This window comes from Pelmatolapia mariae, linkage group LG10_11, assembly GCF_036321145.2.
Source record: "Pelmatolapia mariae isolate MD_Pm_ZW linkage group LG10_11, Pm_UMD_F_2, whole genome shotgun sequence".
NCBI lineage: Eukaryota > Metazoa > Chordata > Actinopteri > Cichliformes > Cichlidae > Pelmatolapia > Pelmatolapia mariae.
The window spans coordinates 52,756,636-52,782,998 of NC_086236.1; the positions used below are offsets into that span (position 1 = coordinate 52,756,636).

The 26,363-nt window shown below is 40.3% G+C and overlaps 3 protein-coding genes across 7 annotated transcripts in view; 1 reads left to right on the forward strand and 2 right to left on the reverse strand.

Moving 5' to 3' along the window:
* The window catches only part of oxr1a (oxidation resistance 1a), a 169,768-nt gene extending 161,544 nt beyond the window's left edge, over positions 1 to 8,224 (forward strand). For all 5 annotated transcript variants that reach the window (XM_063487689.1, XM_063487690.1, XM_063487691.1 and 2 more), the window contains 5 exons: positions 486 to 608; positions 4,423 to 4,575; positions 4,673 to 4,768; positions 5,595 to 5,668; positions 6,121 to 8,224. In XM_063487689.1, coding sequence (XP_063343759.1) covers positions 486 to 608; positions 4,423 to 4,575; positions 4,673 to 4,768; positions 5,595 to 5,668; positions 6,121 to 6,256 — 582 coding nt within the window. In that variant the 3' untranslated portion in view covers positions 6,257 to 8,224. The remainder of the gene's footprint in view (positions 1 to 485; positions 609 to 4,422; positions 4,576 to 4,672; positions 4,769 to 5,594; positions 5,669 to 6,120) is intronic.
* Positions 8,225 to 8,879: 655 nt separating this feature from the next.
* sqlea (squalene epoxidase a) lies at positions 8,880 to 16,365 on the reverse strand. The gene is made up of 11 exons (XM_063486170.1): positions 15,900 to 16,365; positions 14,850 to 15,108; positions 13,455 to 13,632; positions 13,064 to 13,160; positions 12,825 to 12,938; positions 12,078 to 12,249; positions 11,493 to 11,588; positions 10,983 to 11,125; positions 10,611 to 10,707; positions 10,386 to 10,473; positions 8,880 to 9,923 (listed from the first exon to the last, which is right to left on the reverse strand). The coding sequence occupies exons 1-11, from the start codon at positions 16,176 to 16,178 to the stop codon at positions 9,731 to 9,733; spliced, it is 1,716 nt and encodes a 571-aa protein (XP_063342240.1). The 5' UTR covers positions 16,179 to 16,365; the 3' UTR covers positions 8,880 to 9,730.
* Positions 16,366 to 19,303: 2,938 nt separating this feature from the next.
* On the reverse strand, positions 19,304 to 26,363 carry LOC134636429 (xylose isomerase-like). Its single transcript, XM_063486406.1, has 18 exons — positions 26,290 to 26,363; positions 25,834 to 25,953; positions 25,584 to 25,759; positions 25,218 to 25,289; positions 24,606 to 24,714; positions 23,898 to 23,974; positions 23,434 to 23,506; positions 23,164 to 23,276; positions 23,065 to 23,090; positions 22,108 to 22,245; positions 21,868 to 21,977; positions 21,687 to 21,779; positions 21,513 to 21,596; positions 21,314 to 21,428; positions 21,106 to 21,211; positions 19,783 to 19,965; positions 19,627 to 19,701; positions 19,304 to 19,544 (listed from the first exon to the last, which is right to left on the reverse strand). Exons 1-18 carry the CDS (start codon positions 26,318 to 26,320, stop codon positions 19,461 to 19,463), a joined length of 1,785 nt encoding a protein of 594 aa, XP_063342476.1. The 5' UTR covers positions 26,321 to 26,363; the 3' UTR covers positions 19,304 to 19,460.

A 26,363-nucleotide genomic window follows, 5' to 3' on the forward strand; every position in this document is an offset into this window, starting at 1 on the left:
TGGCAGGAAGATATTCAGCTGTCATCATCACATTGTTGGATTATCAGTGTGTTGCTAGCAAACACTGCATTTGTAATTTTGGCAGGACAACGGCTACATTGAAAAGCCCCCAAATGGAGGAAAAATGTACATTTTGTTAGTGAGATTGAGCTATGGTTAAAAAGCTATTTTTCCCCATCTTTCCTCTATCGCCCAGCCTGTTTAGCTGAACTTTTTATGCTTTGTGGAGTTGGTTATCTAGTTCTACGTTGTTGTCTTTTTTTAATACTTTCCTGTCCAATTTTTTGTAGCCTCAGCAGATCACAGATTACAGTCTGTTGGAAGTTAGTAGACAGCCTGACTAGTAAAGCCGGTCATGTCATTGCCCTTTTATGAAAAGTAGCAACTGGAAGACTGTAGCTATTTTGAACGCATCCAGTATCAGAGCTCTTTGGAAGTGCAGCTCGTCTTGCCAGTGCATCTCTAACAAGTATTTGTGCTTGTAGATTACCACCAAGGAAGAGGTGAACTCTAAACATGGCACGGTCAAAACTGAGCTGGAGCCCGACACGTTCAAACCCAACCTCAGAGAACCCAGCGAACTCCTGGAGGCCGACCAGATAGAGAAAGTAAGTGCTGCTGCAGAAAATCCCATCTCATGCAACTTGACGATATGCTAAACTTAATGTTTTTCCAACAACAATCCAAAACTAAGAGCACATGCCTGTTCCTCTTTTGTTATCCGGGTAGCCTGTTCCTTTGTTATAATGAACATTGACGCTGTATTTTATTCCATGTTAGTGTTACGTGCGCAATTGTTACTGTAAATACACAGGCGTGTCAACTGATGAAAAAAGTCCCAGAAAGTAGTGCTGGGCGATATGACGATATATATCGTGTGGACGATAGAAAAGTGTCTATCGTGCCATTTGTCTTTTATCGTTTCTATCGTTTCTAACCCTAATTTTATAAATTATTACATAAAATATATCATTAACCCTTTACAACCGGTCGGAGCAGGCACACTCCGTTTTGCCTAACTATTTTTAAATCCCTGTAGAACGGGAACCACGTAAGGTAGCGCAATAATTGTTTTTGCATATGAAACCGTAGGAGTTGTACTTACATCTTATTCCATTAGCTTGCCCTAGGTCACGGTTTCCTTCCACATATAGCTTTGCAAAAATTGCATAAAAAGCACTTCCAGCGACAAAAACATAATATTCCAGACTTGCAGCAACAAAAACAAAATATTCCAGAAACAGGCTTTGCCGATCTGATCAGCTGTTCATAACACTTCCTATGTTGGAATATAAGTCAGCGCGAACTATCGCATGTCCGCCATTACCTGTCCGAAACCGGAAGTGACGTCATTTTCGCGGAAAATTTAGTTTTTTACCTTCAAAGCCTATGTTGGTGTTTTTAAAAGTCATGTTTGACTTTATGCTTTTCTGTATCGTTTCTGGGATGCTTAGAAGTCAGATTACACTGTTGGAAATAGTTTATTTTGATGCACATGCTGTTTTTTTGCAAATTTGCATTATAATATTTATTTTCATTTTTCCTGTAGTATATTAAAATTAGTGTATCTCAAACATAAAACTATGAAGACACTCAAAATAAATTTCTCGTGGTTGGAAACTATTTTGTGCAACTTTTTTGTATTTACAGTTTTGAGGGATAAGCCTCTTAAATTTCTCTAACTAGAAATATATGTAAAAAACAAAACAAAAACGATTTTCAATTTTTTTGTAGTTTATTGCACTTTTTTGCAATTTATGTAGTTACTATGGACTTAATGCATACATATTATTAAAATTTGGGCTATAACGGTTGTATTGATGTATAGCAACTTGAAATGCTCCCACAAATGGCACTACAGCATGTAAAATGTAAACATAAGCTCTGGCGGACTTGGTTCTATGGTAGGTCTTAAAGGGTTAAATAGCCTGTGGCAAATATATTAGTGTTGTCTTCTCACTATACATACTCTGAACTTTATGCAAGAGAAAATAAAGTACAAAAAAATGATATTTTTCGCAAAGAAACTCTCGCTTGTGGTTTTGCGACATGGTACTGCTTTAAGTGCACCCGGATTTGCGACATGCTTTACGGTAACTCAAAACAAAGACTGCACCCTCTCCACTCGCTGTTTACAGACTGCATACTTTCCAGATGACCACAGGTCAGGTGGTATATCGTGATATATATCGTTATCGTGATATAAAAGAATTCATATCGTGATAAATATTTTTTCCATATCGCCCAGCACTACTGTCTAGTGTATTTTGAAAATGAAAGTGAATATAATATTTATTTTATTTTAGTTTAGTTTAGTTTAGTTTAGTTTATGTTATTTTATTTTTAAAAATAGATTCCCTGTTTTCATTATAACCCAGTAGGCTTGGCAGTAAGCTTTTTTGTTTTTGTTTTTACAGATACAAAATGGAAACCACAGAATATTTAGAAATTTCTTATGATTTGATAATGATTAGCATTAAATGTTTTTTTTTTCTTTTTTCTTTTCTTTTAATCTTAGTCTTTAAATCTCTGTGAGAAGCCTGTGTGTTGTGTCAGGCTGGAAATCTGACATGTAAAAAACTGAGGATTCGTTTTACTTTCAAAATGTCGTAGCACCCAAACAAATTAAGTCATCAGTTCATAGAGCTACCTTGCAGTCTTGATTTCCAACTGTGTGTTTGGGAAAAGGATTCATTCACTGTTTGAATAAGTTTAGTAGCATTTGTTAGGTGGGTAGGTGGATACACTGAGCAGAAGCAACAGCACAGACAAACAAATTGCCTGATTTTTGTCAAGTGCTTGTTTTCAGTGACCAACATTTGTATGATATCCCTGTTACAATGTTTATGATGTCATCACAGAGAGTACTGCTGTCCATTCAAAGCTTTGTCAGTTAGTGGAAAACTAAACACTAACATGAAAGCTTTAAAATATACCTTTGGGTGTCAGCTACTGCTGCTTTGACTTATTTTGTAGATTAGCTTTCCTTCCACCCTGGACATTAGTAACAAACGGTTGCAATTGTTGTTTTTCTAAATATCATATAGAGATGAGAATCTAAAAAATAATTGTTGGATCCACAGTAGATGATGTTTTCTTAACTCTAGCTAAAATGCTAAAGCTAAAAATTAGGTAACCAGTAAAAATGAGCAGGTGACCAGCTGGTGACTGGCTTTAATATATATTGTCAGTACAGGTCCAGACTCCTAGTGCAGGTGATAACAATTTTAACATAAAAGTTATTGTGAGGATTTAGCAGTGAAATCTCATTAGTTTTGACTGGTTATAACCTGGCCATTCCTCAGGTTAATGTTACATTCCTTCCATGAAAAACGCTGATTTAATAAACTTTATCAGTATCATAGTATTGATTAAGCTGTAAAGTACGTGTGTAAAGTTTCATGGTGGTCTAACTTACAAATTGTGATCTCAGGACAACAGCCACTTAAACAAATCAGGATGCGACAGAGTTGTCGGTGTGTAAGTCACCTCATGCCTCCTTACATTAGGCGCTGAAACATGAACTGGATAGTTTGCTCATTTAAAGCAGGAATCAACATGTTCTCTTTTATTTACTATGTTCCGGATGATTTCAGATAGATTTGGTTTGTTAATCCTGGCAACGCAAAGAGTTAGAAATAAGCGGTGATAAAGATGAAAGAGAAATGCATGAAACAGACATCCAAGTCACCAACCTTTCATGTTGTTGTTAGGTGTACTGTGTGCCTTGCAGGCACTGCAAATTAACACACACCCAGAGCTCCAAATTAGTCCCACTTGGCTTATTAACCAATAGAGTGCCAATATGCAAGCTTTCTTTAATCACCCTGCGGACAGAGCTCGGGGCTCAGGCCTGGCTCAAAGCAGTGCAGAGGTGAGCTGAGTCAGGCCTCGCCTAATCGTGGCTTCATTCCCAGCCTGCTGATTATATGACTGCTGCAGCTCCACCACCGGAGCAAGTGCTGATCCAACAAGAAAAATGCCAAAAGGGACTGATGAATTGTTTGAGCGTGAACAGAACATTTAAAGGTCCTTGTTCTGTATAGCAGTAAAAAGTTGTCACTTTAATTCCATGTTTTAGTCAGTGTCTGTTTTATCTGTCCATTAAAATGAGACATAAGTTGTACCGCTCCTCCGGCGCCTTGTCGGCATTATCTCCCCATACACCACAGCCGCCGTTAATCCTCGAGTCAGTCAGCAGCAGGGCAGCGTGCTCTCTCAGGGACTGCTGGGCCTCTCTTTCTCTTGAGACTTCTCTCACTGTTTTGAGCCCTGTTACTCCTCCTTAAACGCCAGAGAGTGTTAAAAGGTCACCGCAGATGTAATTGAGCGTTGGTGGCTGTGTTTCATTTTCTTTCTTTCATTTTTTTTCCCTTCCTTTTTTCAACTCTGTATTTTTAAATTTATTTTCCCCGCACACAGCTTGCCAGGAATCTCCCTCCGCGGACCATCGGGTACCCGTGGACGCTGGTCTTTGGCACTGCAAAGCACGGCATGAGCATTAAGACGCTGTACAGATCCATGCAGGCCCAGGACACCCCGGTGCTCCTGGTCATTAAAGACAGCGACGGCCAGGTACGCGCCCAAATTTAAGAAGCTCACCACAGTGGCACATTGTTATGGTACTGATCACCTTTTTTTTTTTGTTGTTGTTTTTTTTTAATAACCTCAGGTGTTTGGTGCGCTGGCATCCGAGCCCTTTAAGGTCAGCGATGGCTTTTATGGCACCGGAGAGACCTTCCTCTTCACCTTCAATCCAGAGTTTGAGGTATAACATTTTGTCACTGTTAGATTTTGTAATTTTTTTCCACTTCTGAATGAATATTTTTCTCCAATAATGGAGGAGTGAGGAGAACTAATGTTTGCATTTGCTCATAGCGACACACCCTGCAGTTCTCCCCACCTCTACAGAGCTTTCAGCAGCTTGTTTTAGCTCACTGGCCACCAGCTTTACTGCTTTGGTTCTCTGTAACTTCACTCCCAGTTTTAGCAGGCAGCTGTTTCTGGTGCAAAAGCCCTGTTAAAACCCAGTGTACACTCCCTGTTCAGCACCAGTCAGTCAGCAGACTGGCACAGTTAGCAAGTAGTTGGTGAACAGAAAGAAGCATTTAGCAGCTAAGGAGCCAAATATTTCCCTCATGAGTTGGCAAAGACCTAGAAGGAGAATAGTTGTGTTATATATGGGAAGTGGCTGTAAAAACCACTCCGAAGGACCGCTCAGGCATGTTTGCCTGCTGTGTATATAGGAGACTTAGCACGGTGGGTATTTAACCTTTATATGCTTTTGTGTTGTATTTAAAGCTTTGAGAGACAAATTGTTTCATACATCAGCAGCAGACACAGAATTAAATATGATGTATGTGATTTATGGTATATGCTAATGATGCCCGTGAACATCAAACATGCACACTGTCAATGACTATATCCTCTTTTATATGTGACATCTGCCGTATTCATTTAAAATGTTTCAGAGATGCTTTCTTTGCAGCGGTCTTAAAGTGTTTTTTAGTTTGCATTTTCTCTTTCTCTCTTATATCATCACTGAATATGTCATGCAGTATCTTCTAATATGTGCTCTGTTGTATCATGGGCAGGTGTACAAGTGGACCGGTGACAACATGTTCTTTATCAAAGGGGATATGGACTCCTTAGCTTTTGGTGGAGGAAGGTGAGCCAGAAATCTACAGACCACTGGTGCAACATATTTGTCATAATTAAATATGACAGCATGTCAAATTTAAATTCAGATTGACATAAAGTAGACACAAGCCTGCTGTGATGTCCAGAAGTGTGGACTGCATTAGAAGATTGGTGTTATTAAGATATTTGCACTTTTGCAGAGCTCATAAGATCACATGCAGATATAAAACGTTCTTTTGTTTTGATTAAAATAATTGATGTCATGGTGACGATCAGTAATATAAGTTGTATTTGTATATGTATGTGCTTGGTGAAAAATGGATTGCCATTTGTTAGCTATCACACTGAGTAGTTGGTACTTTGCCCAGTACACTTACACCTGCAAGTTAAAAGCATAAATTGAGATAAAACGCAGGCTTTTTACTGCTGATCCTGAAATAGCTTGAAGTTGTCTAATGTATTTTCTTCTTTCTTCTGCAGTGGGGAGTTTGGCCTGTGGCTGGACGGAGACCTTTACCACGGCAGGAGCCACTCCTGTAAAACATTTGGGAACCCTATGCTCTCAAAAAAAGAGGATTTTTATGTACAGGACATAGAGATTTGGGCTTTTGAATAACCAAACAGTGCAACACGGGGGGGGGGAAACAAGTCCTGGAATGGGGCAAAAAAAAAAGTGAGGAGGAGTCCTCCTATAGAACAATGGCAACGTCCCAAACCTAACTGCGCATCACCAGGACTCCCCAGGCTGGAAGCCAGCTATTGGATGCTTGTTGTGCGTTACTACTGCAGTTATTACAGAGCTTTTTCTTTTCTTTTCTTTCTTTTTCTTTTTTTGTTTTTTCTTTGTGAAAAATGACCTTTGTGTGTATCTTGTTACAGCCTTGTGCAGCATCTTTGCAGAGTAGGGGGAAGTGAATAAAGTGTCGGTAATATGAGGCTGTATGTGAGGAATGATGGGAGGGAATCGGGGCGGGGATGATTGAAGAGGACCGTCGGAGCTCCTCTCCATTCAGAGGTGGTGAAGATGATGGTGGCTAAGGTTTGGGACTGCTGCAAGAAGAGAGAGGTGCCCCAGATTGTTCATTAGACCTTTACGGAACCTCAAGGAGTCCCCCACCCCCCTGCACCCTATCAGACCCCCGAAAATCTCCTTGGTTCGGTAGTTCAGTTTTGACGGAGGGAGACAAAGTTAGGAGAGACGCAACCTGAACACATTCCATTCCTCTTGGCGATGGCGGACTGTCAACAGTACAAGTGGTGATTTGTGGTAAACACGCGCATACAAAACACATCAGCAGCAGGATACGATGACACTCGACTCAGAGAAGGGAGAATATTTGCTGTGTGTGTGTAGTTTTTTGGGGCGGGGTAGTCTTTTCACAGTACAGTACAGTTTTTGGTTGTCCTCTGAGGCTAAACTTATAGAGTATCGTGTATTGTAGTCCTCCTGTTGTTCACTGTCATAGCACACCATCTGAAAGCACATAGCTATAATCAGATCACCCATCGTCGTAATGTTCTGTTCAGTGGGTGTACGTGTGAGTCCAGCTAACACCGGCTCCTCTCGCGGGATGCTGGCTGTACTGTTTGTAGACAGTAACGTGTTGCAATAGATTTGTGGAATATGCAAAATAACTGTCCTGTGACCTCAAATAACCCGCAGGTCGTGGCAATTTCGTCGCCGCCTGTCGCTCTTTCAAGAGAGAAGACTTGTAAAGCTTTTACGTCTTGATACACACTTGCTTTTTCTGGGTATCGTTTGAAGAGCCTGAGACGTGATTAACTGTTTTACATGCATATATGACAATTATATATTGGTATATATGATTATATATGTTTATATAATCATATATATATTTTGCTGTTGAGTGTGACAGTGATTATATTTGTGCTGATATTTCAGCTGTTACTATATAATGTATATTACCCTGTAAATTAATGTTAAAATAGTAGATTTGTTCCTAATATATATATATATATATAGATAGATATCTATAAATACATACTGCTATAAATATATATATATATATAAAATAAAGTGTGGATTGATGGGTTGCTTCTAGCACTTTAATCTGGTGTAAAAGCGTTAAGGCCAGGTTCTTAGGTTTTCTTAGCAGTAGTTGTACAGTACCTTTTTTTTTATTATTATTATTATTAAATAGATCATTAAGATGTTAACTGTTAATAGAAAGCTTGCTGCTACCTACATCAACAGGGGTAAGCCCTTTTACTGTGTCTAAAAGGAAAAATGACACAATGGAAGAAGGAAGAAGGGTTGAATGTGGTTAAATGTGTAAGCAGGCTTCGGTTTTGCTCCTCACGTTTGGCCGCCAGGTGAGTCCCAGTAGGTACAGGTAGGTATGCAGACAGATGATGGCGGGTGAAGGAACATGTGTACATTACATGACCCTCCCCTTGCCGTGACGCTTTCTCCCCCCCCCCCCCTTTCTGGTCTTCCACGCCAGTATTCGTGTCCTCGTGGAAAGTCACAAAGAATAATATGGATAATTCTTCCAATTCTTTCACCAGACTATGATGTACCAGTGATGTATAAATACCAATAAAGCTGAAGTAATTGTTCTAACCTTGTTTTCTGTTTTAATTTTTTGTCTTTCGTGTGGTTAAGGCTGCACTGATTGATAAGGATAAGGTTGCAGGTGTTTGCTGTCTGGAGTGTGCCACTGTGGTAATTACACTTCTGCAGTTTCAGATTATTAGTTGCTACGTGTTGAATGCAAAATCATAAACTTTGTTTTGTCATGATCGTGTTTCAGTGTTACCTGGTGCAGCTACTCGGGGGAGAAATACAATTTTAAAGCTAAATTGTGCAACTAGACTGACCAATTCAGTCAATCCAATATTCATTTCTGTGTTTTTGAGTTTTTAATTTTACATATCAAGTATTTTTAAATCACAGGGGACTCCCCTCTGATCTGGTTTAATAAATAAAACTTGGTTTGGTCTCCCTACAGTTGTATATTTATACATAGTTTATATATAAAATAAAATGTGACACTATTTTAATTTTGAAAACCTCATCATATTCTAATGGATATTAAATGCTGTGCTGCTACACATGACGATGGATCCTGCAGCTGTGAGTGAGCCCCACCTACTGATCACAGTTAATAGTGTCCATTTGTGTCCTTGGTATAGTCACTCTTTTTGTTCTTAGACATCTTAGTATTAAAAAAAATGACGGACAAACAAATTAAGTTGCAGTAAAAATGATACACTGACAAAATTGTGTCCTGATTTATTTCAACAAAACAGGCAAACACACAGGTAAACAGCAGTGCTGAATCTTCTCGAGTTCCTTGTCCATCAGCTCAGAGGAAACAAATACCTGAGCTTCATGCTTCATACTTGTTCCTGATGTTTCAGGTCCCACACAATCCAAATGTCCCCCAAGGCATTCATTCGTGCTGTGTCAGGTCTTTATGGACATCCAACACGAGTAAAACAGTTTGGGGATCATTTTCGGGTTCTGAAATTATAATCTTCTGGCAAATAGCTGCACAGTCAGTAAAGAAACATAAATGTCTTACAAAATGTCCCGCATTACAACAATAAGGTTAAAGCAACAGTCTTGTTTAAAGGGGAAACAGTAGAAGACAAAGTTTGACAGTCTGTGGACTTTTTCCTCCGCGAAAACAGGCACAACACTAGATTCACTTAAAGTGCAATTTACAGGCAATTTCCACAACATCCTCTGTAGGACACTGTCATCATCAGTGCAGTAGATCTCAAGTGAAGCAGAATGATTCTCACGTTAAATACTGTCCAAATTACCCAAACACCGCATCATCAAAAAAAGAGGCAATGTATTTTCATCAAATTCAGGTTTGGCAGGAATAACTGTCACTAATGTAGTCCCCGGTCCTCTGGGAGACAGGGTAGACTGTGGGTGAGCACAAAACGAAGCTACCGCAGAGCTGAAAAAGGCATTATGTAGAACCATCTTCAGTAAGGCAGAAGAATATTGTAGAAAATCATCAAGAGAACAATTCTGGCTAAAAGTGCCATTTTCAGCAGGAAGTCAACTTTTTTTCTTCCAATTGAGCCCATTAAGTGTTCCCGCAGTTTATCGCTAGTACACCAGGTACTTGAGTTCAGAGTAGATGAGAGGAAACATAACTGTGCAGGCTCGGTACAGGATGGCTGCGCTCTTAAATAAGGCTCGGGGTTTGGTGCTCCAGGATTCAGACTTGAAGTTGAAGTAGATTGCATACAGCGCCACGGCAAAGAAGTGTCCAATAAGGGTCAGGGGTTTGGGCGACAACCTGTCCAAAAAAAGAAAAAAGTCAGACTTACAACCCCCTAAATCTTATATCTAAAAGTGCTTTTAGATTTTGAAAATTATCAAAGACAAACAAAATTGAAGCAGTGAGGAAAAAGCCAGCATGGCTCTCTGAACACAGATTCCTCTAAAGCTCACTAATAAATGTGTAGTATATGTAAACACTTGCTGAGTGTTACATGAGAAACTCTTTTTGTGATCAGACATCAACTACCTCCCAGCAGCAGTTGAAAGAGATGCAGTGTGAGCTTTGGAGGATCTGACAGCAGAAACAAGCTTTTATGCTAGGCTAAGCTAGCAGTGTACCTGTTTTAATGTCACATGTCACAAGTCTCACTATTCCTATACTGAATAGGGATAGTGAAGGCAACCAGGTGAACTTCCGCAAATGTCAAACTCTTCTGCTCAGTTTGGTTTGCTGTGGAGGAAAGCGTTTAGCACTTACACTGAGAGGAGTCCAATAGGCCCAGCAACGCACTCTCCACCGAGCTTAAAGTACTGGAAGCAGGCCTTTCTCAGCTCATGAAGAGAATCTGAATAACAGAAAAACATGGATGAGAATCCAAAGTAAAATTAATGCAGATTTTGAATTTAGTACTAAAAGCCAACATTTATTATCTTCCATCAGTGCTTTTCATGTGCCATTAGACGGAGGCAGGCAGACACTCACTGTCAGTGGCTGCAAACAACTCATACAGCGCCTGAGCCAACACATTCACCACAAAAGAATGTGATGACTTGCGTTCCCAGTGGAATTTTTTCTTTGCCTGTTGAGAAGAGGAGGAAAAAAAACAGTGTGATATTGCACACATTGGGCTGCAGCTTCTTACCAACAGCAGAGGAAATAAAAGAACAGAAAATCTGACAGCATAAATATAGCTGCGGCTTGCAGTCACACAAAATGTGACTTAGAAAAAACAAAATCAATGAATGTGCTTTCTGTTAATTTTACACTATACACTACACAGTTTTGTTTTGTTTTAAATAATCCTTTGAATTTGGGGAAAGGTGTTTTAATTACAGCAAGCAAATGTGTGCTCACCTGCAGCACGGCCCTGTCGTCATATAGATCGGTAATGCTCTTCAGCAGACTCCTCCAGATGCGAACGTCATTAAGAGCAACACTCATCCCTCCTCCCGTCAGAGGGTGCCTCATGTTGTAAGCGTCACCCAGGAGGAGCACGCCTGCGAACAACAGACAGCTGTTTGTCTCGAATCTTATCTCCAGATGGTCTTTTTCATTTTCGGCACTTTAGCAAACGTCTCAGCTGGAAGCGAAGCGCATCTTTAAGAGTTATACTTGTCTCTCTTTGACGCATTCCGAAAAAATGGTTTCTCTAAGTTAAGCCTTTCTTACCCCGGATTCTACTTGTTTCCTAAAAGGTCAATAAAATCCCTATTTACCTCAAATACAAATGAACTGTTAATTAGTCCAAAGAGCTCTTTTCTTTTGTTTCTTTCACCTTACACGGAAACATACATAATCACAAAATCACAAACAGACCTCGGGCCACCTCCAGCAGAAATCAGTCAGTCAATAAGACTTCAGTACCTGGCTTGTTGACAGGGGAGGGCGGTAGGAAGCTGGCAGGCATGGACCTGAGTCGATCGTTCTGTAGCGCCATCATGAAAGGCTCCTTTAGATGCTCTGAAGGAAGGAGAGAAAGGGAGAATGCAGGAGGTCGATCAGTGAGCCAGCTCTGTGGATGAAAGCCCAAAGGTGCACGCTGCGCACATGCACAGGGGGAAAAAAAGAAAAAGCTTTTTTTTGGTTTCTGAATGTACATTTATCAATTCATCAGTGAGCCTGACTCCAGCATTCCAGCTGGACCTGTGTCAAGGTTACTGGGGTGGCTGCTTTAATACTGTGGCTTTGATATTTCAGCTGAATAGCAGAGCACACCATGAATGTCAGTTCTGTCGACTGCAGCTTCCTGGGAGGTGCGCACCTTCTCCTCACCAGCAGCACTCTGAATGGTTTCCTGCTTCTGGCACCACGGTCTGACTGTTCTGATCTTCACATAACCTTCATTTGTCACTCAGCAGAGTGATTTTTTTTCTCTTCTCTCTCTGCTTATCAGGGATTATCACACAAAGACACAACCCTTCAAGAATAAATAAATTCTTTATCATTCACCTGGCAGCTGTGGGTAGATTTTCTCAGCCATGTACTCTGGCAGGTTACGAGGCATCTCCCCCCTGATATCCACGAGAACTCTGGTTTGAGAGGAGGAGATCTGGTAGATGAGCACTGGGCTGGGATTGGCCAGGACCAGCTCAGCGTGGTTTGCCTTAAACTGCGGACAGTCCTGCAGAGAAAAGCGGTGGATTCATTACTATTATTGTTTATCATATATTATTATTATACTACATATTAATGCTAACTAACTAGGTATTTCTCTTTACTATACAGTCTTTAAAAATATAACATATTTTGTGGTGAACTTGAAAGAAAGGCAGGTATGAAATGTAAAAGTTTTGAAGTAATAAGGCTTTGTATTGATTTTCAACCAATAAATCATTGGGCTGACCTTGAAGACCTTGGGAGGATGTATGCCAGATTTTAATGGATTGCCAACATGACCCCACCCTACACCCCTAAAAGTTTTGGTTATGAGTTTTACAGTTCTGGGACGTTGTTTTCAGTTTTCTGTGGGAGCTCTAATGGAAAGGCAGTCACAACAGTTTCTTACAGCTGGTTGCAGACTGCTTTTCATCTTCTTCTAGTTTCGTGCACCTTTGTGTGATTTGTAATTCTTGTTTTAAAATTGAAAAATATACTGTTGGAAAAAAAAGAATCCCTGGTAGGATTCATCAGTAACAGAACACAGTTCAGCGCGTCACTCTTTCAGCAGTAGGACCGTCGTGCCTGAGCTCCACGTACCCTCATCAGGCATCCAACAAAGTGAGAGGAGATGCGAGCCTTCCCGGACACCAAGCTCTTTCTGAATTTGGAGAAGCAGCCGTCGGCCACCACAGTCAAAGCCGCGTGGACCTCCTGCGGGACACACAGTCGTCACACACCCTCTGATGTAAATACGGTATTTCTTTCAGCGAGGCGAGAGGGAAACACGAGGCGGTGTCTAACAGTTCTGCTGGTACCACTGAGCTCCCTCTTCTCACCTTGATGTCTCCAGTTTCTTTATCCTTGTACTGGACTCCAGTTACGCAGCCGTCCTCTTCCTGCAAACTGGTCACGGTGCCTTCTATGAATGTGACACTAGGGGGCGCAATTAGACAGTTAGAAACGTCTGGACTATCTGCCCACAGAGCAGAGAGATCATAGAAAAGTAAAGACTGACTCCTTAAGCGCAATATGTGTCTCTGATTTAGGTGAATGTTAAATCTCTCTAACTGAAAGTCTGTCATTGTGTATAAAGACATACAGTGAGTAAACCAAGATTCTTATTATTACTCAGAGCAATCACGTAGGACAGAAGAGCAGGTTCTATATCCTTCTGTTCATATCAGCCACTTGGCACCTAAAATCTTTCTTATTCGTGACTCTGCTTACTTTGGCTCGGCCATGGCGGCTCTCCTCAGGCCCATGATGAATCGGCCGTGATGAAAAGCTCGGCCACAGTGGATGTTTTTCTCCTGCTCTGGGTAGGGGATCTCCACCTCGGCGCCACTGTCTATGTCGTGGATCACGTAGCCGTGCACCAGATGAGCATCCAGACCCTCCACTGAACCTGAAGCCGAACACAGCAACAGATAACTATTACACTATTTATTTTGTCCACAGATGACTCGGCGCAAAGGTTAAAAGTGGCTACAGTGGGTCAAATAACACAGGATCAGGTTGAAATGACTGGTGCGCACTGAAAGTCCAAAGTTACTGACAGGATACATTTGATGTCCTTAAAGAGTGACATCGAGATCTAGAAGTATTGCTCCAAGTATAATTTCACAAAGCTTTGAGGGAGCTGCTGGAATATATTTATTAATAAAAGTTCATATCATGTTTACATACTCTACACTAGTGGAAGGAGTTTAGAACAGAGAGGGGAAAGCAGCAGCTTTTTCTAAATATCTGCTGCAGCTTTAAGTTTCTAACAGTATCATTTACAGCAAGATGGAGCCCCAAACACAACGTTAGACGGACCCCCAGCAAAAAGTAACCAGCCAACATCATGCTGAATGCTGAAAAAACGACTAAATGGAGATCAAATGGGAAATATGAAAAGTTTTTTTTCCTTTATCTTCTTCTGTCTTTTAACAGTTTTATTATTCTCTAAAAGGTGGGAGGATCGAGCCAAATATCGCTAGTATCAGCGCTAGTATTGGTGTTGGAACCATGTTATGCTTTGTTTTTCTTTTTTTTAACCTCCTAGGACCTGGCGTCCACATATGTGGACATCACATTTTGGGTTATTTAGACCAAAATACTCAATTTTGGTCTACAAGGGCCTGATATCCACTTACAAGGACATTATACTACTGTTCTGTCGAAATTTTAAACAAATATCCTCATATGTGGCTCTCATTTTTCTTAGAAACAAAAATTAAGTTAAAAAAAATCTGGTAATTCTTTGTTTTTACATTTGTCAGGTCCCAATCAGCCCAAATATCAAAGAGAAATTAAAATGCATGCCGTGGAAGAGTTCGGGTCTTAGGAGGTTAAGAAATGAAACATTTTATGATAACGTGAAACTTTATCTTCACTTAACTTTACCTTAAATTTACTGCTTAATTCTGATAGGTGTATGGAAATACGCGATATCACCTTTCACTGAGGCCCGCTCAGGGAACACAGCAAAGCAAAAATATATGACGGGCATGATAAATATTTTAAAGCCACAAAGAAAGAAATAATAATCGGCTTTTGACCTCATTGCTTTTGAAAAATAGTTTCCGAGGCGCAAAAGCTTAGACTGTCATACAGGTGAGTGCTTGTGAAGTAACCGACCTTCCAGTCCGAGCTCTCTCAGTGCTTTATATCCTCCAGGCTGCAGCAGCTCCCCCACTATCCTGTCCGGCTCCTTCAGGTCCCTCTCCACCACCGTAACACTCCTGCCATCCCGGGCCAGGACGGCCGCCATCGCCGAGCCCAAAACCCCTGCCCCAACTATCACCACATCCGGGTCCCGATCCCCAGGTGAGCCAGATGCTGAGGCACCGAGTGAGGCAGAGGAGCCCGTTTCCACCCTGTTCCTTATTCTCCGGCCCTAAGAACAATCACACTTTCAATGTAGGTGTAAAACAGTCTTATAAGCTCTGACCGGACACACTTCAAAACTTCCAGGCTTTCCGGAGAGCGAGAGAGAGCGAGAGCGAGAGAGAGAGAGAGAGAGAGAGAGAGAGAAAGAGAGTTCAATACAGCTGCTCAAAAATAAAATAAAATAAAATAAAATAAAATTTAAAAAAAAAGGAGGGGGACACTTAAATTGAACACCAGCTCTTGGTGAACAGGCTGAAAATCTTCACACTGTGTAATCTGTTGAGAACAAAATGACACGACAGTGGGCTGGATTCAAACTCAGGCCAAAAGTCTCCCAACAGCGGCTGTCTCCTGGTACCTCATCCACACTCTTGAGGCTTTTCTGGGGGACTCAGCGAACCTTTTTGTAAAGGCACGTATGAATTTGCCATCCTGAAGGTTCTGGGCTACCTGTGCAACCCCACTATCATTCCGCCAGCAGTGACAAGGACACTAGCAACAAACAAGTCTGGAGAGGAAGAAGAGAAGTGGTTTGGGCCACCACCTGTAAACTCTTCTATTTTGGATGGGGTGGGGGGTGGATTATTCCCTCTCCGGCACCTGCTGATCTTCTTCATGAGTACCAAAGCAAGTTTAACCGACTTTGTGTTAAATCTCTGTGATTATTTTTTTACTCTCTCTATAAAAAAAATAAGTTGACCTGAATAGAAAATGAATCTAGTTTTCTGACTGTTATCACCCCGTGTGTCCCTTTGTTCCCATAATTAAACTTGGAGGAGTCCAGCTGAGGTGTCTTACCTTTTTGCAGCTGTTCTCTGTTTTCTCGCTCCTCGGCGTTGCAGTTTGGGGGATTAAGTGGTTGATAACAGGTAACAAAGACAGGCTGCTCAGGAAGAAATTAAGCACCCGAGAGATTCGGAGCTTCTGGCCGTGAAAATAGGCGATATACGAGAGCAGCAGGCCGGCTGTAAAGAATAAGGCTGCAACCATCGCAAGGTCTCTCTGAGCAAAACTCAACACCATGTTGGACTTCTTATAAAGGTACGTAAAGCTTGCTATTCCCAGGAAAGTCCACATCTTTTTTTGATTTACAAAAAAGTAAATTAAGGCTAAAGTGCAAAAGTAGGAGGAAGAAAAAAATGTTTTAGGCTGACAAAAAGGTTCAAATAATAATTGTTGTATTGTATATTTTTTAGGTTCCTCTGGAGTAAATTAGTGAGCCCGGAACCAGCAGGTATCTTTGTAAGTCATGGTCACCGGTTCACGGACAGCCGGAGTGATGCTGCTGAATATTTTATGACAATGACAAACACGGACCACTTTCGATTGGCTGCTTTCACATTCCGCCGCTCCCATTGCTTAGCCTTCCAATCAGGACAGACGTGATGGTGAGCAGAGCTCACGCTAGGAGCTGATTGGTTGATCACGCCAACACCGGGCCTCTTCTGGCCTGCTGATTGGACGGCGGTCCAGTAGGATGGTAGTATGATTTGATGTCAGTGGAAAAGGTGCGCTTTCTTTCTTTTCTACAGTTCAGAGGCTGAGTGGGAGCAAAGAGTGTTCATGTGGGAGAGGAGTCCTGCTCCGCGTCACTCATAACCGCTGCCCACGCGCTCTGACTCGAGCAGATAAGAAAAGCCGCCATTACGGAGTAAATCACAAATATAACTAGCCTGGACTAAAACACACTATAGTGAGACTTTTAACGTCGACCGTCTTCACGTCAAAGCGGTACTTCACGGTCCAGGTTTAAACCCTGAATCACACGCCCTATTATCCGGGAAAAGGGGCAGAGTGAGAGCTCTTACTGAAGACAGCGCTGTCAAAAAGTTTACGTAATACACATCCAATCAATCAAATCGACAATATCACACAGCTGGAGAAGCTGAGTCGTGTTTGTTTGGGTAGGATTAAAAAGCTACTTCAGTCTGTAAGAGTTCAAATTATATAGAAAAAAATATATGAAGAGTTACAAAGTGTGATGTTCTAATACATTTAAACAACACAGTCAGAGTTAAAATGCCTTCATCTCACATGTAAACACCTAAGTCAACCTGCATATGTTAGATTAGATCTTTCTTTATTAAAGTCTGTTTTCATGCAGAAATGCGCAGTATTTTATAACTCCAGCCTCTAAATCATTTGCTGCATTTCTCCCTAGAAGTTTTTTTTTAAACACTGCTAATTAAAAATGTCCTTGTAACTGTCTGAAGGTGTTACTTGGGACTAATAATAGTGTCTATTTCACTCCTTTTTTCTTAAATATTTCAAATTAATCAAGAAACTAACTACTAGATCAGTCCATAAACTACACCAACACATAACAGGTAAGAGGTATTTATGCTGTTAGCTTCAGCTCTGGCAGGCCTTTGTTTTTATAGACTTATGAATATTTTTATTGTGTGATTTTAGTACAAACCGGATTCCAAAAAAGTTGGGACACTAAACAAATTGTGAATAAAAACTGAATGCAATGATGTGGAGATGGCAAATGTCAACATTTTATTCAGAATAGAACATAAATCACGGAACAAAAGTTGAAACTGAGAAAATTTATCATCTGAAGGGAAAAATATGGTGATTCAAAATGTCATGGTGTCAACAAATCCCAAAAAAGTTGGGACAAGGCCATTTTCACCACTGTGTGGCATCTCCCCTTCTTCTTACAACACTCAACAGACGTCTGGGGACTGAGGAGACCAGTTTCTCAAGTTTAGCAATAGGAATGCTCTCCCATTCGTGTCTAATACAGGCCCCTAACTGTTCAATCGTCTTGGGCCTTCTTTGTCGCACCTTCCTCTTTATGATGCGCCAAATGTTCTCTATAGGTGAAAGATCTGGACTGCAGACTGGCCATTTCAGTACCTGGATCCTTCTCCTACGCAGCCATGATGTTGTGATTGATGCAGAATGTGGTCTGGCATTATCTTGTTGAAAAATGCAGGGTCTTCCCTGAAAGAGATGACATCTGGATGGGAGCATATGTTGTTCTAGAACCTGAATATATTTTTCTGCATTGATGGTGCCTTTCCAGACATGCAAGCTGCCCATGCCACACGCACTCATGCAACCCCATACCATCAGAGACGCAGGCTTCTGAACTGAGCGTTGATAACAACTTGGGTTGTCCTTGTCCTCTTTGGTCCGGATGACATGGCGTCCCACATTTCCAAAAAGAACTTGGAATCGTGACTCGTCTGACCACAGAACAGTCTTCCATTTTGCCACACTCCATTTTACATGATTCCTGGCCCAGTGGAAACGCCTGAGCTTGTGGATCTTGCTTAGAAATGGCTTCTTCTTTGCACTGTAGAGTTTCAGCTGGCAACAGCGGATGGCACGGTGGATTGTGTTCACTGACAATGGTTTCTGGAAGTATTCCTGAGCCCATTCTGTGATTTCCTTTACAGTAGCATTCCTGTTTGTGGTGCAGTGTCGTTTAAGGGCCCGGAGATCACGGGCATCCAGTATGGGTTTACGCCTTTGACCCTTACGCACAGAGATTGTTCCAGATTCTCTGAATCTTCGGATGATGTTATGCACAGTTGATGGTGATAACTGCAAAGTCTTTGCAATTTTTCGCTGGGTAACACCTTTCTGATATTGCTCCACTATCTTTCTGCGCAACATTGTGGGAATTGGTGATCCTCTACCCATCTTGGCTTCTGAGAGACACTGCCACTCTGAGAAGCTCTTTTTATACCCAATCATGTTGCCAATTAACCTAATTAGTGTTAATTGGTCTTCCAGCTCTTCGTTATGCTCAAATTTACTTTTTCCAGCCTCTTATTGCTACTTGTCCCAACTTTTATGGGATTTGTTGACACCGTGAAATTTTGAATCAACATATTTTTCCTTTAAAATGATACATTTTCTCAGATTAAACTTTTGATCTGTCATCTACGTTCTATTCTGAATGGAATATTGACATTTGCCATCTCCACATCATTGCATTCAGTTTTTATTCACAATTTGTTTAGTGTCCCAACTTTTTTGGAATCCGGTTTGTATTTTTATGTGATTAAAGGCTCTGAATATTACTTCCACTAGTGTTGAATCTAGAAAATGACTAAATTGTTAGTCAATGATTAATATATCTGAGCAATGTAAATTCACCAGATACACACAGCGCTATAGAAACCATGAAATAACAGTGTATGACAATAATAACGCATGCCAACAACTCCTCAAACACATATTGACAACATTTTTATTGAATTTAAGTGTCACTTTAAAAGTTTGTGTGACTACAAATGCATGACAGGACTAAATAAAGTACAGTGTTGAAAATGAGTGGGCTTTCCTACAAGTAAGTCATCACCTGACGGCCAATGCTGCATACGCAGAGAGGTGTTTTGATTATAAGTAGTGGTTAAAGACGGACTCATACTTTTCTTGCTTCCCTGATGTTACTTCTGGCTCACCGTTCTGCTTGATGAAATCCTGAAATAACAAAAAGACACATCATGTAGAGTTGGTACAAATATAAACTCCAATTTAAATATAAGCTCAAGCTGAGTCTTACCTCCATCTCCTCTAAGGTGGCAGTACCATTCTCCACCTTCTGTCCGAGGCCGTGACTAAAGCTTGAGTACCGCTCCTGTTTAACATTACACATAACTTGCATTTTCCTATTAATACTTTTAACGTATACTTTACACTCAAGTAGCTGCACACATACCTGCATCATACTAGCAATAACCCCATCCTCAATGATGCGAACGGCGTTCCTGAGTCCTCTTGCAAAGGCGTCCATGACTCCGATGTGACTAATGAACAGGTCCTCGAGGTCAGTGGACTCTCTGCGCGCCTTTGCAACAAAGTTCAATCCTCCTGGATGCAGGCCACCTTGTTCAACGATCACCTGGACAAACAGAGGAACGAGGAAGTTCGATTATCTCTCATCTAATGTTATTAACAGTGAAACCATTGATCTAAAAATTCATCCTTTTTCATCCAATTCATCCAAGCCAAGCTTTGTTTTAATCTAATCTAGCATCATTCTAACAGATGCTAGATTAGTGATTGATTCATCTAAACTAGCCATAGTAACTCGTAAAGTGCAGTTTTAGAATTTTTATTGTTTTGAGCTCACATAGATTTAGACATAAAGAGTAAATGTAATATTGTGGGGACCCAGCAATGCATAGCTAATGTTAAGTATTGGCTTGTTGTCCAGTGCTAATGTATTATATGAAAAAAGGTTCACTGCCAGTAATGCACATACCAAGCTTCAACACAGACTGCACTAGGTAATCTCTGGTACTGGAAGCTTTCTGGTCATTTTCTAATAATACACTATTGTAAGTGACCAGAGTTCTGTTGACCAATCACCTTTGAGTAGGCTTAAAGGTCAATATGGATCACAATCATCAGATATTCACTTGTAGCCAGGCTACACTGGAAGAGATAAAAAAACAAAAACAAAACACTGGCTACTGCTCCAAGTAGCCAAATCACAACCAACCTAATAAGCTCTCAAATTACTGTCATCTTCTGTCCAGTCTGCAACATTTACTTAGAATTTCATTCTATCAGAGGCAGGCAGACCAATTTTTTTGATGAGCATTACTGTATGCCATCTCCCAAGCACAAATCAGATTATAAAGCTAGCAACTACCTAGCTAACAATAAACATGCCACAGCACTTAGCTGCTAAAGACTTTTTCTACACTTTCCTAATGAGGAAGGAAGAAAAGTGCCTGCCTGACAGAAATTTCCAGTCAGCAGCTAGCTAGTGAACAGAGGACTCAGCTAATAGTAATACATATTTTTACTGGAACCCAACCAACCTACACTACCTCTAAAGGAAGAGTGATCGCTGGATTTATATTTGTTGTATATTGTTGTGCATGCAAGGCATCAAGAAAGTGTAACCACCTATTTAATCATTCCAACTGCTGCAGTTTACCAAATCTTGTAAATGTCACCTAAAATATAGCAAACTTAACTTATATTGACTAACATCACTTTAAATAAACCGTTATATATTTAGTTAGCTTACTTTCATGACCAAGGTGGTGTTCCTGATGTCCAGGGGGCACTGATCTGTGTCCCACCCCAGGTAAGGATAGCCTGTGTTGGAGTCAATCGATCCCAGCATCCCAAAACTGTGCACCAGCAAGCAAGAATGATTAAAAAAACAAAACAAACAAAAAGCATGAACATGCTACAAAGTTAGACTTCTGTTACTTCACAAAAGAGTGACTCACGCAGATGCCATGACGATATCGTGTCCTCCTAGAGTGGTGTGGTTGGGCTCAATTTTTAACTTGAAGTCACTGTCCAAACCAAAATGCTTTAGGAATCCTATAAGACTCATAGCATCTACAGAAAACAACAGACATAAGATGCAACACTGAAGAAGCGTATTGGCTTAGGTTACTTTATGATGAGCTTTGGAAGCCTCACCGTAATCATACTGGTGTTTGCCGGGCTCCTTTTGTTGGGGCACAATCAGAAACTGACAACTCAACCCAATCTTCTCTTTGTAGTCTGCAGACAAACATGCAGACATGAAACAGAACAGACACAGCTGACAAACTCAAAACTCAAAGCCTGTCTGCTGTTCACGTGCACACTTACTGACAGCCATTTTGAAGAAGATGGCCATGTGATTGAGTTCAACAGCAACATCAGTGTTATGGATGGAGTGGAAACCTCTTCCTCCCCAAAAAACTAAAAAGCCAAAAATGTGCCGATTAAAGCGCCACTTACACAGAAGAGTCATAACATTACAAGATCGTAACCATCAAATCCATCATACCAAAGTTTTCTGCACCCAGCTTCTTGGCAATTTCCAGACTTTTTTTCACCTGAGCACCAGCATAGGCCAGGACATGGCAGTCAGGGTTAGTGGCTGCACCATTCATGTACCTGTAGTATGATGTTTATAGACAGAAATCTGCATAACTGACTGAACCATTCATAACTTTCTGTGCTCCTGAAACTCAGGTTTACCAAAAAAAGAAAAAAGTGAGGTTTAAAGTATGACTGCAGTGTTAACCTTAAGTGAGTAAAGAGGTTACAGGTGATCCACAGCAACTTCACTCCAGTCTGGTTCTGTAGCTTGAGAGCCAGGTCTGTTATTTCATCCAGATTGCGGTTGGACTCCTCCAGCGTGGAGCCCTCAGGGGCAATGTCTCTGTCGGAGGCACAGGGCTAAGCACTCAATTTCAGAGCACCAGAATAATACAGTATACAGATACTATTACCACTGAGTGAAAATACCCTCTTATCTCCCAGACTGTACAATTATACATAAAATTGTCGCAGAAAACATGTAGAAATAAAAGCATATGAGGTGATTATACTGTAGATAATGAGGGAATGTGGATAAAAATGTTTGTAATCCTCATATAGTTAATGCAATACTTTTGTTAAAACCCTTCAATTAAAACTGAAAGTCTGCACTTTAGTCACATCTGGACCTTTTGATTTTAAAATCATGATGGTAGCGTGCAGAAGCAGGTCTACAAAAATACTGGTGGCTGCCAGTGCTACCCCTCAGCCTCCTCGTAGATGCACCTACAGTATAAATTAGATAATGTTAGGTCATTTTGAGAAAACCTGACCTCTGACCTTGAATTCAAGGCCACCGAGACTGAAACTCTTCTGATTGTTAGTAAATGCACCTTTGGAATGAATGTGAAAATCCTATGTCACCTCATTCTCAAGTTATCGCATTCCCAAACTCAGATGTCCACGCCATGTAAGAGCTGAGTTTGTGTCTGTCTATAATTATGACATGGATGAAGTTCCAACCATATTTTGAGCCTAATCAAAGCATCCTGGTAGTTCTAAGTATATCTGAAGAAAACTACAGCCCAGACTGCACTGGCTATTTTCATGAACTCAATGTATAACTATATGCACCCCATAAACATGGTACATTATGTTCTTCTACATTCCACCAGAACTTTGTCAGGTCAGGGTGAAATCAAGATAACTTCAGCTTTCTTACCTGTCATGGAAAGTGTAATATTTTACCTATGAAAACAAACAGACGTCAGTGAGGAATTATACTGTGATCTGATCAGCTCTGAGATATTAAAAGCCTCACTCCAAGCTTGGTGAAAAACTCAAAGGCTGCACAGAGTCGCTTCTTGGCTGATTTCATAGGAGACCCTTTATTCCAGAGCCGGTGGGGGGTTGGAACTCCAAAAGGACCAGCACCTACCAAACAGAAAACAAGGCAATATTACAAAGGAGATGTGCTGATCTGAGAAAAGTAAAACTGTGCATGAGTCAAAGCCTGCAGGGCACATTTGTAACCATCGACCCTCAGACTGTTTAATGACAAGCACGAATGTTGGCTCAATTGCAACATTACCTGGTCCACAGAAAGAGTGCCAGTAGCAGACTGAAAACCTCAACCAGTCCTCCATCGTCCTCCCCATCAGCACCTGCACACAGGAACATCAAGCTCCACACAGCCTCACACAACTCTAACTGTGCAGTCAAAACCATGACACAAACAGAGTTAGGTCAGCATGTGATTGTATTAACCTCCTGAGTGGCCCCGGAGCAAAAATGTACAGCTGACATTATGATTTTTTCCGATATCAAACTAAGACGACTAAAAACATCTGCAAAGATAAAGCAGTTTAGGTTGTACTGTGTAGTTAATTGGATTTTGAAACAGTGTGTTCTGGAGCATGCCATTATTAACGTTCCACTTTAATAACAAACAAGAAATAATTACATCAAATTCCAATTATTTGCCCACTTTGGTATTCTACCCCTGAGTCTGCTTGACATATCTCATATCTGTGTGTTTGTGTGTGTCTCACCTACCTCTTCTGCATTGTAGTGTTTAAAACACATGACATCATCGGGTCCAGCGCCAGGTTTATACTGGATCTTGGGAATTCCTGTGCAACATGTTATGTAATATTTGTTTTAAAACAAATTAGCATATTATCCTGGGACCAGTCTGTCTATGCCAAAGACCACAATTCGTTCTAAGGAGTGACAGCACTTTTAATATCAACTTTGGAAAGACTAGCCTGAGGATAAAAAGGCTCACAGATTTAGTTACTGCCATCAAATCACATGTGAAACACATTTTACAGAGTTGTTTCTACGTGATTCCATTCCATTTTATCTTTTATCTTCTTATCATATTTCAGTTACCTTTCTTATTGCCTGCATCTAACCTTTCATTGATTTATTTACATTTTTAATTGTTATGCTTTTTTTCTTTTTTAATTATCTGTGTGCAGGCATTGTCTATTTGTTTAAATTGTTCCCTGTGAGTATTCTTTTTGTCTGTTTGCCAAAGTACTTTGTCATCTCTGTTCTTGTAGTTCATTATTATTATTATTCATCTTGGGAAGATGGGAAGAAATACATTTTAAAACAAGCTATTTAACTCAGAGTGAAGATCATATAAGAGTGGTAAAAGAGCACAGACTGCAGCAGGACACTAAGCTTTAAGGTCTATGAACCCTTTTGGCTTCCCTCCCTCACACACACTTTACCGTTTCCAAAATTTCTGTTTACCTGCAAAGAACTTCTCCTGCGCTGCCATTTTTCGATCCGCACTACGAGCCCTGCCAGCAGGCGCTAATTTCTTTCGTCTTCCTCCCTCGTTGGTTCCACTACGCGACCTCTGAACATGTACAGGTTTTCAAGATTCAGCAAAAGTTCGTCCAATACCAAAATTACCTTAACTATTATCAGTGCATATTAATTGAAAATAGTGATATATAATTACATCCGGATGTGGCGACCCGTATCGTCTTTGAATTTGAATCTACATGTTTTGCTTGTTCACAGTCACACTGCAAAATGGGCGCACTGTTCATTTGGACCTCAATTTATTTTCCATTCACTGGTCAAGGTTTGATCTAGCTTTAACGAGTCAAAAAACTTCATAATGGTCACAAAGTGATGCAGCTATTGGATATAGAGTGCATTTTAAGTGGCACTTGTACATCTGTACAAAATAAGACATTTTGAGACTGCATGCTGACAAATGTCAGGGTTACTTGAACAATTAATTACCTTTATAATTATAACACATTTTAGTCACATAGACTTATAATGTCATCTATGAACTTTTACCTATATAAAGTATACAGTACTATAGTGGAAAAGGGGCATAATATTTACCTTAATACACTGCAACGGCTGCACAGCAGCCAGTGGTTTCCCATCTTTTTGACACTGGTCACATTCCAGAATCTTTAAGGTAAAATATTTATAAAGTATGAGTTTTTATTCTTATGTAATAAAATTACTTAATGGCGTTTTCTCTAAAAATCAATCAATCTAGCAACAGTACTTGATATGCATGTCTTAAAATCTCTGCCAGGTCTACATGTTATTAATGTATGTATGTATGTATATTATGTAATATAATTACTTAAACATATTTATTTCTATTTTGCTAATGTACAGTTTGTCTTTTAGTTGCTAATAAAAAACTTTGCTTATTTTAAACACTATTTAACTACAATACAAACAGTTAATACATACCCAATTTTTAATGTCAACTGTCATACTAAACCAGTAAAATCCGGAACACACTGCTGCTAGCGTTTTCTGTATGCCAGTGTGTCCTCCAATTGGGCATGAATGAAACTCATGAAAGATCCTCCTGGCATCGTCCTTGGTTTTAACTACTCTTCTGGTTCCAAAAAAGAGTTCTCCATCTACAGAAAAAAAATATTTACAAATGTATTTAAGCAAATATATGATTTGTTAATATTAACAATAAATTACTGACCATTCAGTTTGAATTTTGAGGCATATCTTCTGAGGTTTTGCCTCTGAGCCTTGTCATATTCTGAAGGGTAGGACCCAGCAGAAATGAACGAGTGTATCTCTTCCCATTTCTTCTCCATATCTACAAATGTAAACAGACATTTTCTTTTGAGCTTCAATATGTGAAGCAAACAATGCATACAATTTAACCTATTAAATAACCACACTACCTAAGTAGACTAAACAGAATATAACAGTCTTATCACTCAGCAAGAATGCACTGCAAACTCGCTAACTTTCTAGATAACATCAAATGTGTACAAGCTTAAATCATGACTTGAAACTCGACTTAACAGAAGCTGCAAATTCGATAATTTTGTGGAAAACACAGACAGCATATTCACTTTACAATTAACAAACATTCACAATCGCTTTAAAGAAAATCAAGTATCCACGTCAATAAAGTATCAATACTTACCTATTTTCCAAATATCAAAACGGAGTAGCATGAAATTACAGGCGGACACTATCTCTGAAAATTCCGGTTTTGTG